Below are 12,982 nucleotides of genomic sequence, written 5' to 3' on the forward strand. Positions count from 1 at the left end.
ATTCTTCTTGCCTATTGCTTCAACATGATATTTATATCCAATAGATTTATATAATTGATTGCGAATTTCTTCGTTATAAAAAAAATAAAAAAACATTCCACTAATTTCTTTTTTGTATGTAGACCATGTAACTGAATTATTTGTTATCACGATCGATTTTTGATCTATTACTTGAATAAAGTGTCGATACAACTTCACTAGAATACAATAATCAACTTTAATAATTATTCCTCGATTTTGTTTTTGCCTTTAATCAATAATTAGGTGCGGAAACAGGACAAATTAAATATTAACGCCCTAAGCGAGACACGCCGACACAGAGAGATGTGGAACCCACCTCCTATTGGCCTGATTAAGATTAACTATGATGCAGCGTTCCCTCGGGGCATGCACTTCTATAAGGTGGCCTCAATTGCACGAGATAGTGATGGACATTGTGTGGGCTGGTCGGTGCGAAACTTTAAAGGGCGGCCACGAGTGGCGGACGGAGAAGCACATGCTGCTCTCGAAGGGCTAAAGATGGCTCGTTCTCACGGTTGGAGCTCAATTATTCTTGAAGGAGACTGTTTAGAGGCCATTAACACATTTAAAGATGATATTCATGCTTTTGCACCATTTGGAGCTTTTATTTTTGATGCTGTAGCTATAGCTTCATCCTTTATGTTATGTGATTTTCAATTTGTTAAAAGGACGGGTAATCATCTTGCCCATAAGTTAGCGGTCTCAAGGTGGATTTCGATGTATCAAAGGAATTCATTTTCTTTCGGAGTTGGCAATTTAGCCTTAAATAGTATTTCGTTTTCCTCAATTTTTTTTTGTTTGGAAGCAACAAATTGATGTCTATTATTCCCTTCCGAAAAATTCAGAAAAATCAGAAACCGGTAACTTGTTCCAAATAAAAAATAATTGGACGAGTATTGAAATTTTCATTTGCTAATCCACTTATTTTATAAAATTACGTAATAATATTAATATTATGAGTTCAAATTCATTTGAAAATCGAATCTATATATGCATTCTTATTACATTCGTTAAAAATCGGAAAATCGGAATTTCGGAAATCCGCCAATTTTCATCTTCCACCACTACCAAAAGGCCCATACTATAGCAATTTTCTTTGTCCACTCCCCTAAGTTTCCCCCCTTCACTCCTTTTCCAGCCCCCACCCCACCCCCCTCTCTCTCTCTCTACTCTCTCTCTCTCTCTCTCTCTCTCTCTCTCTACAGTATTAGAAAGGGGAAAAAGTATAATTAGTTGATCAGCGCTAGAGAGAGAAACAAACGGAGGAGAGAGAGAGAGAGAGAAAGTCTGAGATGAAACATATTTTCAAAAAGCTTCATCACCACCCCAACCGCTCTAATGAAACCCCAACCCCAAACCCTTCCCCTCAACCACCACCACCTCAATCTCCGTCGTGCTCCTCCGATAACCGCGCCACCTCTTCTTCTCCGGCCACCGCTTCTACCACCGCCACCACCGACGTCGCCGCCGCCGCTGTCCCCACCACCACCACCGCTCACAACAGCACCACCGCCGAAAGTAATAATAACCTGCAGCATCACTCACAGCAGGATTACTACACCTCCGAGGAGGAGTACCAGGTCCAGCTTGCCTTGGCTCTAAGCGTGTCCTCGTCGGGTCAGGATGCTGCCCGTATTGACCCGGTCAAGGCCCCGATCCGAACCGCCGATAACCCCAACGGAGCTGCCGACTTGTTGTCCCGCCGTTATTGGGTCAGTTTTCATTTTGATTGTTCTTTACCTAATCCCCTTTTCCCTTTTCAATTTGATCCGTTATTGCCTGTATAAAACTTGATACGCATGAAAAAAATTGAACTTTCTACCATTGACTGCTTCTTTTTTTTTAGTTCTTTCTTCTTCTTTTAGTTTGATCACTTCTACTAACAATGGAATTAGTTATTAATCTGAATTTTCAATTTTTCCTTCTCTTGCTATTATTTTGTTTGTGCCGGATATGTCTATGTATTTTTATTGGCTCTTTTTGATTTTCATTTTGTTTTGATGAGTGCGGTGGGAATAGGGCAACTTGCAATGTATAATGTAAATTGAAGCCTACTTAGTTTATAAATACTTAAATGATAGATTGGGAAAATGTGATACGTAAATTGATTTTTGTTTATTGACGCAGATATTGTGGTAGCTTGTGTTAGATGATAAACAAAATGGAAGGCTATTTTTGGTTTATCAATTACTGTCTGCTTCCTGCGTTTCTTCTCAATGATCAATAGGGCTCCTTTCTATTTTAAAATCTAATATGGAATGTCAAAAAAATCTCTTTCATAAATAGGCTTTACGAGCAATGGTTCCATCGTAAGATTTTTTTTTCCTCATAAATTCTAGACTGTCAGCCCATTGTCATCCACTTTATGTGATCGCAACAGTATGGTAGAATAGTTAGTGCAGCATTTGAATCTTTAAACAGTTCACTGATTTTTGCACCGAAAATGTCGGAATTGGGTGCATCATCAAGGATTTAAATTTTGATACTCAAAGACTGGCTGGAAAACTGGAAGACTTACTGTGCTCTCCACTTCTTTGTAGCAGTTAAGTTGATTTTCTATATTGCATGGTTAAGTATGCCGCTTCCTCTATTCTGGTAGTTGTCTGTGTTTTTTCATCAAATAGGTACTTGAATTTGGTGATTGCTAGTTCGATCTTACAAACACCGATTCTACATATTATGGCTGAATTGTTCTGGAAGTACTTGTTTGCATTTTGCAATGAGATCAATTGAGATCACAAAATAAAAAATAAGCGAAAATTGAGTCAATTGGCTTTTAGGAACATCTTATTGGACACATGTTATTTTGACTCCTGCAATATTTCTTACAAGTCTATGTAAATATTTAAAATTTATAGGAGATTGCTTAAGGTACAAACATATGCATTTCTGGCTAACAATTATAAGTTCCAGACGTGTTAGAATACAGACAAGCGAAGGTCTTATTTAATTCTTACATCAGTCACTATCGAACCATTTACTGCTGAAGATTTGAGAACTGTGATTTTGCATGTATTTTAGGTAGCTATTAAAGATACATATCAGTAATTGATGTCCTTCCCTCTTGAATAGTGTAACTTTATATGCAGTCAAGTATTCGTTCCTACAACCACATTGAAATGATTTCCTTTTTAAATTTAAACCCAGCAACGTGGGGCAATAAGATCTGAGGCGAGATACTACTACTCATAGTAAGAGTAGAGCAATCACATTCACAAACAAAGCAATCATTTAAGGGAACTGGACTACCTATTTATATAGATTTTTTCTTAAGATGGGTAGACGGGTGAAAAAGGAGCTATTTTTATTACAATCAACAAAAAAATGGTCACTCAAGTATGTTAAAGATGTCTCAAATTCAAATGAATGATCCTAACCTGATAGGAAGGCACCTACCTGATTGTTGATTGTATCATTTCAATCTAGGTAGTACCAAATATTGTCCTACTTATGAAGACCGGTAGCATTTTGGACTCATTAGAAATGTTGTTACAAGAAACCCTTCTTCAAATTCCAGGTCATTCATTAATATACCTGTACTTATGGTAACAAAGAATACATCAAGAGATCAACATGGCTTCTATTGAAAGATGCCTTAAATTGCTACCATATATAATGTTTGCTCTATCTGCATTCATATGACATCTAATACGGGTTATTAGTTTCATTGGGATTACCTGATGGGGTACCCGGAAATTAAAGTTCACGTATGATGTAGCTGTCTTGCTAAAAATATTGTCAGACATGTATGTGATTAGAGCTTTTAATTTATCGATGGGAATAATGCATTTCATATCTGTAACATGTCTTGTTGTTTTGATTTCCATATCTTTATCTTTGTCAGAATTTTGGTTTCCTTGATTTTGACGAGAGAGTGGTGGATGGTTTCTACGATGTATATAATCTATCTGGGGATCCAGCAGTTCGGGGGAACATGCCTTCTTTGGCAGATCTTGAAAGCGTCATTGGAGGCTCTGATTATGAGGTTGTCATAGTTAACCGAAAAATAGACCCTGCTTTGGAGGAGTTGATGCAGATAGCACACTGCATTGCATTAGACTGCCCGACGTCTGAAACCACACTGCTTATACAGAGACTAGCTGAACTTGTTACGGAGCACCTGGGTGGCCCTGTCCGTGATGCAAATATCATATTGGCCAAATGGATGGAGAGAAGCATGGACTTGAGGACATCTCTTCACACCACTGTGCTGCCTATTGCATCCCTTAGAGTTGGCCTCTCACGTCACCGTGCATTGCTTTTTAAGGTAAGATCAAGATTTCACATATTATTTTCAAATAAAAGTCTCAGTGTCTTTTATATGATGGGTTAGTGAAGTATCATTGATTATTTTAGTGGGACCCTCTAGTTTCCTCAAATAACTTATTTCCTATTTAATATGGGACTCATGCTTCTCTTATGGTTAGCTAAAGTTAAAATAGAAGTAACCAGATATGCCTGATGAATACAAGTAAAAAACTGTTAAACAACAGCAAGTTGCCAGAGCAGAAGCTAAAAACAACTGGTCCTAAGTCCTAACACATTCTACTGGAAGTTGGAAAGAGAAAATCTTGGTGTTAAGAAAAATGAGGAGCACTGTGTCCTAAGTGATCAAGATGTTGAGGGTTAGCTCGACTTCTTCTTGAACCACAGCTGTTTGGTGAAAGGTTGGCTTGCTTAGTTCTTTGGTAGCTGTGGAACTAGAGTTATCAGATGGGAGTGAGGTATAGAGAGATGGAATTAGGTAAGGAGGAATTGCCATGTCAAAGGTGCAGAAATGAGATCATTTCGAAGAGAGGAAGATACTGAAATACAAACTTATAACTCTATCCAATTAGAGTTTTATACTGAGATCATTTAGACGTGACAGATAAATTTGTCTCGTTACTTTATGGTCAAATGCAAACTCTATCCAATTGGAGTAAAACAAGTACTTCAAACTGGCTCTCTTGGGGCATTTGCTTCAGCGAAAATCCCAAAAGCCAAAACACATGCCCAGACATTTGCGGTTTCCATTTTGGCTCGAATATTGAATTATTTCTCGTATTGGAAGACTTATGTAGATGATATGTTATAATTATTTGCTGAAGTTCTTTTTTCTATGAAAAAAATTCGATCTTATGTAAATGTTATTAAATGCCCTTATTTCAGATCTTGTAGCTGTTCCTGTATTTATTTATTTTCTGGGAATGCAGGCATTAGCTGATAGTGTTGGGATACCTTGTAAACTAGTCAAGGGTAGTCATTATACTGGTGTTGAGGACGATGCTGTTAACATTGTAAAGCTACAGGATGACAGGTAACTTGGAAACAGCTCGAGATATTTATTATTTTTATTTAGTAACTTTTTTTGTTAAGAATCAATATGAATGGGATAAAGTCTCACCCATGCAAAGATGTATGTACACTAATTGAAATTTCTTTCACAATCATCTGTTGTGGTATTATGTTTAAGTGTTGTAGATACACTGTGGAAAGTATTATTTTATGGTAAACACCAAGCATCGAAGGTTTCAGTTCTCACTGAGTTAAATCTTATGGGAGGCCATCTTTAGATGTTGCTCCCTGTTTTGGACTCAGAATCTTGAATTTGATAGTGATTTGGTTCTTTTTGTATCCGATTTGTGTTCACTAAGGTAGGTTGGTGTAGGTGTACGAATATGATTTTTATTTTGTGCCATCTAGTATGTACAGAGTATCTGCTAAGATACGAGCAGGATAAGTTCCTGCTCAGCATTTGAAATCAGAATATTTTGTGTTTTCATTTGAAGTTGCATTTTATTTTGCTTAGCTACCCTGAGACCAGGTTCCTTTATGATGCTTTCATATCTGAAACTCAATGTCTTAGTTGTTGATGATAACAGATGTTCACCTGGGAATCCCAATTAATCTCGTTCTGTTCAGGAACTTAAGTCCTTTTTAGACGCACAAGCATGATATGAGATTCTGTTTGATGCTCCACACATTTCCTTGTTGTAGATGACTTGTTCCATGGGAGAAGATGGTGGAACAGACAATCCATGGAAAGAGCATTGTTTCTAGGGTGGTTGTAAGGCATGATTTGACCATTTTCTATTAGAATAAGCCACGGGGAATATCCTATCAGTTCTTAAGATTGAGTCCAATGTGGATATGGATCTAATATGAAATAGGTGTATAACCGTATAAATAAATTACACCGGAATATGGGAAGTACGAGTATATATTCTTCATCTATATATATTTATTGAATTACTTGAGGAGGCTACTGTTGGTTTATTTGGGTCTTCTTCTATGAGGAAGTTTGCACTAGATTTGATTTCTAGCGGTACCCTTACGTGATGAAACATATGCTTCATATATTATAGAGGAATAACCATCTAATCCTGTGGTAGGCCGCCTGGCGTCCTGTAGTCCTGTGATAATGACATAAATTTTTGTATGTGGCTAAGCTGTTAACATTGAAGTATGGAAGAATGCAAACAGTTCATGCTCATTTCAAAAGGTTAATCTCACTAATACAGTAATACTTTCTATGCGGAAACATCTAAAGAATAATTAAATTGTCTACAGTAAACAACCGTGGTCATAATTAAATGTCTAGCTACTATCCGGCCTTGCATAGCTTTTACGATCTCATTCCTTGAATATTTTTTGCACCGTACTGTACTCCTAAACATGCAGAATGTCACCATATATGTATTAATTTGTTTGTTTAAACTTATTTATTCGGCATTGCTTGAAGGAAATCACATTTTGCTGCAGTGAGTGCTTGGTTGATCTCATGGGAGCTCCTGGGACACTAATTCCAGCTGATGCTTTGAGTGGAAAGGATATTCCTTTGAAGTCAGATAATCCAAAACCAAATAGGCTTCCCAGTCTTCAGACAACTGTGGGTAATAATAATGTTTATTCAACACAGGCTGCTCAGAGTTCTGTGGATGGATATAACTCGTCTTTGGGTGGTACATCTTGGAAAGCAGAACCGCTGATCTCATCAATGGATTCTAGTTCTAATGGTGGAGTTGGCACTTCTGGACAAAATGAAAAACTGACTTCTTCTGCTAATCAGTTCGATCATAGTTCTTCTCAAGCAGTTGGAAGTTCACTAAACAAAGGGGGCCGTGGACCCAATTTAGCAGGTGATAGTTTGAGGACAAATGTAAATGTCGTTCCATACAGTCCCAAAAGTGCTGAAGACCCAAAAAATCTTTTTGCTGAGCTTAATCCCTTCCAAATAAAAGGGTCCGGCAAAACTGTGATGCAGAATGATTTTGCAAATGAAGTTGGCAAGCTGCAATTTTCGAAAACTAACATTGTCAGTAGTAAGCCTCCTTCACCCTTGATGTGGAAAAATAGACATGCATGGAATGAGGTCCCCAAGGGAAATGAATATGGTTATGCAGAAGGTCCATTAGTGAAGAACTATGGAGGAGCTAATAAAGGCAATGCATCATTAGCTGTTTCTAAAAATTCATCCAAATTACCTGAGAAATCGTTTCCTAATTTGGGAGAGAAACGTGACAGTATGTCTAGTAATTCATCTGGTGAAAGTGGACCTAGAAGAATGTCTTCCACAGAAGATTTTAGTAATGATAGGGAAACATATCTCGCGGAGGATGGGAACAACATTACGCGGCAGCATGAGGTTAAGCAAAATGGTCGAGAGAGGTTAACTAAGGCCAATACGAAACTGATGGAAACTGGAGGTGGCAGTTCACTGGATTTAGGCACGAAGTATGTTGATACGGGTATTGATGATGTTGGTTGTGAAATTGTCTGGGAAGATCTCGACCTCGGTGAAAGGATCGGCCTTGGTAATACAATTACTTGATTTAACCGTAATATTTGTGTGTAACTTGGCCCTTTTCTTTCTTCTTTTTCTGATTTGACAACTAATTTCGAGATTTTGTAGGTCTCGTTTGTCGTGTCTTCCTCCAATTTGAGTATTATTTAAAATCACTGTCCACTGTCTTTGCAGGTTCTTATGGAGAGGTCTACCATGCTGATTGGAATGGCACTGTAAGTTGTCTTCTTTTGTGTTTCAACCTTTTCGTTAGACTCATTTCTATTTATATATACATTGTTGTCATAATTGAAACAAAATGACACGTTCCCATGTTTCATCATTTCCAAATCAGATTATGTGAAACAACTGTTCAAAATAGATTATCGAATATGTGAAAGAACTGTTCAAAATAGATTATCTTTCTTGTAGAGCAGTTTTTTATTGCCCCTCCCTCCCTCTCTCTCCTTTGTCGTGGCTAGAGCATTGGTGTATGGGATTTATAAGATGTCTGACCTGGTCTTGTTGGTTAGCTAGTCCATACAGGACATCATGTATCCTATGCAAGAGAGGCGTCACTTGAGAGCTTGTTTGCATATCACCCTACCCGAAGACTTGGGCCAGTTGTACAAATCCTTCTTTTTTTTTTCTTCTAGACCAAAAAGATATCATTGATGCAAGTATTTTGTTTTAGCCTTACAGTTCATTATCTACTATGAGGGATGGGATGATATAAAATGATTGATTACTTGGTATAGTGATTTTTCCATTCGACATCATCTTTTTTTAACTTCTGATGACTGATTGAGGGACATGAAAACATTTACCTGTATTGTGTTTGATGGATTGAATGATGTGATTGCAAATGCATGGCCAGAATACCATACTTGACAAATTCTTCCCTTCTTTGAAATTTTCTTACTTTCACTTTCACCGTTTCTTTTGTCCCTTTTATTTTTCTAACCTGTTTCATCTATTCTTCTTTCCTCACACATTTTTCATCTTTGCTTCAAGTGTCTTCTGTTCCTCCTTTATTTCTCTAATATTCTTCTTTCTTCACCAAGCTTGCCTGCTACCATCCCCACTGCCACCACTACAGCCCCTCCATCACCACCCCTTTTTTGATTTTTTTATGCTTCTCTTTTATTTACATCCCCGTTCTTTTCCCAATGTCCTCTGTTGTAATATTCTGTATCTCAATCTGTGTGAGTAGGGAGAAGGCTGGCATTTACGAGTATGTATTCCTCACGACCTCCTTGTTTTTGCCTCTGACAAATATAGTGCTCGTTTAACTACTGGTTCTCTAGGACTGATGCACAGTGACAATTGACCCTTTTTTTCTATTTATCGAAGTGTACCTCATAATGCTACTATAGAATTAATTACTTTAAATCCTATTGAATTTCGATTTTTTTTGAACAACAGGAAGTTGCTGTAAAGAAGTTCCTTGACCAAGATTTCTCTGGTGCTGCCTTGGATGAGTTCAAGAGAGAAGTAAGTATTACGCTACTTGTGAATTGTAATATGCAATACAATTGAGACATCTGATGCTAAAATGGTGATATGTGATAAAAGATAACTTTTACAGAGTGAGTTGTTAAAATCCTCACAGATATTTAACGGAAAATTTGCCAGGAGGCGTACGACGTTATATTGAAAGTTCACCAAAGTATTTTTTTCTTCACCCCTTCTCCAAAATGAAAAGAATAAAAAGCGAAGTAGACCTCAACAATGATATTGAGCAATAAAAATCGAAATAGACCTCACACATTAATATCATCACCTAATTATGTTCAGCAATATTGTCTGTTTCTTGATTGTGAATTGCTTTGCATTATTTCTTTTGAGGCCGACTTCGATGGAGTTTTGGCAAGATTTCATGAAAATCAAAACTTGTCACGATTCTGCTGTTTTGCTCTCTGTATTTTTGCTAAAACATTCTGTAATTGAAATCCCTTTTATGTTATATAGTTCAGTAAATGTGCTTGAAAAATCCCTCTTAATTTTTTTTTCTTCTTAAGAAGTCTAGTTACTGTCTGTGTTTGCAGGTGCGGATTATGCGTAGGTTACGCCATCCAAATGTAGTTCTTTTTATGGGTGCGGTAACTCGCCCTCCAAACCTTTCTATCGTCACTGAGTTTCTGCCTCGGTAAGTTGCTGATCCTTAGTGTAGTCCCTTTCTTCCTTTTTATTATTCTTTTAAGGAAGGAAATAATCTACTGGCTCATATATATGACTAGTTAAGTATTTAATGGAATCTGATGTCTAAGACCGAGATCAAATTTCAAGGTCCAATGTGGAAGAGGGTATTTGATTAGCAAGTTCAGGTAGGGTATTCAAATGTTGTGTACCTGATATCCGCTTTTTGTTTCCCTCGATTTTGATCTTTTACCTTCAAATATTATCTTAAGCATATTAAGTAGATTATTCACTATAGAGTATGAGCATCTGTAGTTTGCAACTGCCATATGAATGCTGATATCTCTAAGTAGTTCAATGCTAAGTATGAACAGAAGTAGTCGAATTTGTTCGTGTTTCTAGACTTGTTCAATTGTAATTTTTTAGTATTATTTTTGTATAGGTGGATAAGTAAACATGTGAAGATGAAGGTATAGCTTCAAAAGTTTATAAGTTGGAGGAGGACAATTTGTACTATCAATATTGAATAGTATATAAGTTGTCGCTTTAGTTGCAAGTCTAGCTAGTTATGACCAATTGCTTACTAGACTTTGTATATTTGGCTTCTTTGACCCAATGTGCTAAGCATTCTGTATCAAGGATCATGCTCGTATGACAATATTCCATATGTGTTACAAACTACTAACCTTATAAGTTCAGCCAATCTATAATTACCCATAAAACATGATTTCTTGCAATGAAATTTGAATGATTTTTCATCTTTCCTACATTGTTACGTTTCCAGTGGAAGCTTATATCGGATAATTCATCGCCCTCATTGTCAAATTGATGAAAAGAGGAGAATAAAAATGGCTCTTGATGTGGTACGCATGTTGCCTTTGGGTATGTTCCTTATACAATATCGACCTAGTTTTTAATGAGATTATATATTTGCAGGCAAAAGGCATGAACTGCTTACACACAAGCATGCCGACAATTGTCCACCGTGACTTAAAATCACCCAATCTCTTGGTAGATAACAACTGGAATGTTAAGGTATACCACATCTTGGATTTGGTTTACACACTTATCATCTAGCAGCCGAGAGTATTTGTTTTTGTTCGATACGTATAAACTCAGTCTCAGATAGAGACCATAGAATATGGCATTTGGTCGCTACCATTTTTTTTCTGAACTGTTAGAAATGCACGGCTAGATATTAAAGGAGGGAAGGATATCTTTTTTCGATTTTGTATTTTTTTTGTATATTTTTCTTCCGTTTTTTTATTACTTCCAGTGCATCTTAGTGTTTTAATTTGTATTGAAACTATGATGCAGGTGGGTGATTTTGGATTGTCACGTTTGAAGCACAATACATTTTTATCTTCAAAGTCGACTGCAGGAACGGTGAGCTTTTTATTTTAGATGTTGCCAAATTAGCTCTAGCTTTAGCAATTTTCATTTGGAGATTGGTCGACCTTTATCTCATCCTTTTATGCTCGTTCACTTATTAATATTGGGGGTTTGTTGTTGGATAATAAAGCCCGAGTGGATGGCTCCTGAAGTTCTCCGAAATGAGCCTTCAAATGAGAAGTAAGTCAAATTGCTTATCACCTTACTCCTACTACACTCTTACACTATATTAATCAATTTCTGTGAGGTGCTTCTGCATCTTTTGTGGGCTGTTATTTGCAATTTTTGACAAGCGATATGTATTCTTTGTATAGATTGCATATTGTCTTGTTCACAGCGTGCTTAAAGTATGCATAATTTCCATTTATTTTCTGCCTTTAATTGCAGTGGGAAAGAAAACAGTTGTCTACCCCTTGTCCGAAATTTATTTTGGCATTAATTTCAACTTGCTATTTTCTTATACATGAAAAAGCACGCGAAGAATGCCTAAATCGACTCACTACAAATTAATTAGAACTCCAAATTTCAGAGATGCTGATGAACTTGAAATAACCACTCATGCCGAATTTGAAGTTGGATAGATATAGGGATTATTACGATCTTTAGTCTGGGCTAGTTATGGATGGTAAATTTGTTTTAGTTATTGATAATATTATTATTTAAAAAAAAAATTTGTGTTGTGTAATTAAACAGGTGTGATGTATATAGCTTTGGTATTATTCTATGGGAACTTGCAACACTGAAATTGCCTTGGAGCGGGATGAACCCTATGCAAGTTGTCGGTGCTGTTGGTTTCCAAAACCGCCGCCCCGACATCCCTAAGGAGGTTGATCCGCTCGTTGCGAGGATAATTTGGGAATGTTGGCAAACGTAAGTCATATTTTTATATTTACACATCTACCCTTACGTTTTTTTTTGTAATAATAATTCTTGGACATAAATGGACTAATTCCAATCTACCGTGATAATAGGGACCCAAATTTGCGTCCATCTTTTGCACAGCTGAGTGTGGCTCTAAAGCCTTTGCAGCGGCTTGTCGTTCCCTCGTATGTAGAGCAACCAACACCTCCATCTTTGCCTCATGAGATCTCTGTGAATACTACTCCTTAATTCGAAAGTTCCAGGTAAAAAAATGTTTTGGAAAAAACAAAGAATCAAACTAGTGAAAATATTTCAGTTCGATTATTAGCTGTACAGCCTGTGTGTTTTGGATGGTTTTTTGTACAGTTTGAAACGTTAAGTTAAGCCTTGCGGTGATATATATAATGTATATATTTCTCAACAGACGAAGCACGCCGTTTTTAATTTGATTATGTGCATTGCGTCCTTTTGGTTTATTTGTGTTTAGGAATTTTGAAAGTGTTGATGAATGTAGAAATTGTGATTTGCGTATGTGAATGGGATTTAGGTACATTTGAATTTAATGACCTCATATAAGAGAAGTTTAATGGAAATTGTATCCTCTACATACATATGAAATGATTTGAAACTATGGATTTTGAAGTTGCAGAATCGATATATGATTTTGAATATGAAACGATTTTGTTATTAGTTGACTTGGCCCGAAAAATAAGCTGAATTGGCCAAAAGTTTAGTCGACTTCGCCGAAAGATTAGCTATCTCCTACAAAAAAAAAGCTAATAATCAGCTAACTTGTATTAGTTG

The 12,982-nt window shown here is 36.8% G+C and overlaps 1 protein-coding gene across 2 annotated transcripts; it reads left to right on the top strand.

Moving 5' to 3' along the window:
- Positions 1-1,034: 1,034 nt before the first annotated feature.
- Positions 1,035-12,619, top strand: EDR1 (Protein kinase superfamily protein). Of its 2 annotated transcripts, none has more exons than XM_088814462.1 (13): positions 1,035-1,733; positions 3,866-4,288; positions 5,217-5,320; positions 6,766-7,817; positions 7,982-8,022; positions 9,212-9,280; positions 9,835-9,935; positions 10,710-10,788; positions 10,862-10,960; positions 11,243-11,311; positions 11,448-11,497; positions 12,011-12,187; positions 12,289-12,619. In XM_088814462.1, the coding sequence occupies exons 1-13, from the start codon at positions 1,314-1,316 to the stop codon at positions 12,425-12,427; spliced, it is 2,823 nt and encodes a 940-aa protein (XP_088670588.1). In that variant the 5' UTR covers positions 1,035-1,313; the 3' UTR covers positions 12,428-12,619. The 2 variants fall into 2 exon arrangements, 1 of the variants encoding a protein (XP_088670588.1); XR_016029910.1 differs by having other exon boundaries at positions 1,102-1,733; positions 11,448-11,877; positions 11,924-12,187.
- Positions 12,620-12,982: the final 363 nt, after the last annotated feature.

The sequence above is a fragment of the Erythranthe guttata genome, chromosome 14, assembly GCF_056151865.1.
Source record: "Erythranthe guttata isolate IM_541 chromosome 14, IM_541, whole genome shotgun sequence".
Lineage (NCBI taxonomy): Eukaryota > Viridiplantae > Streptophyta > Magnoliopsida > Lamiales > Phrymaceae > Erythranthe > Erythranthe guttata.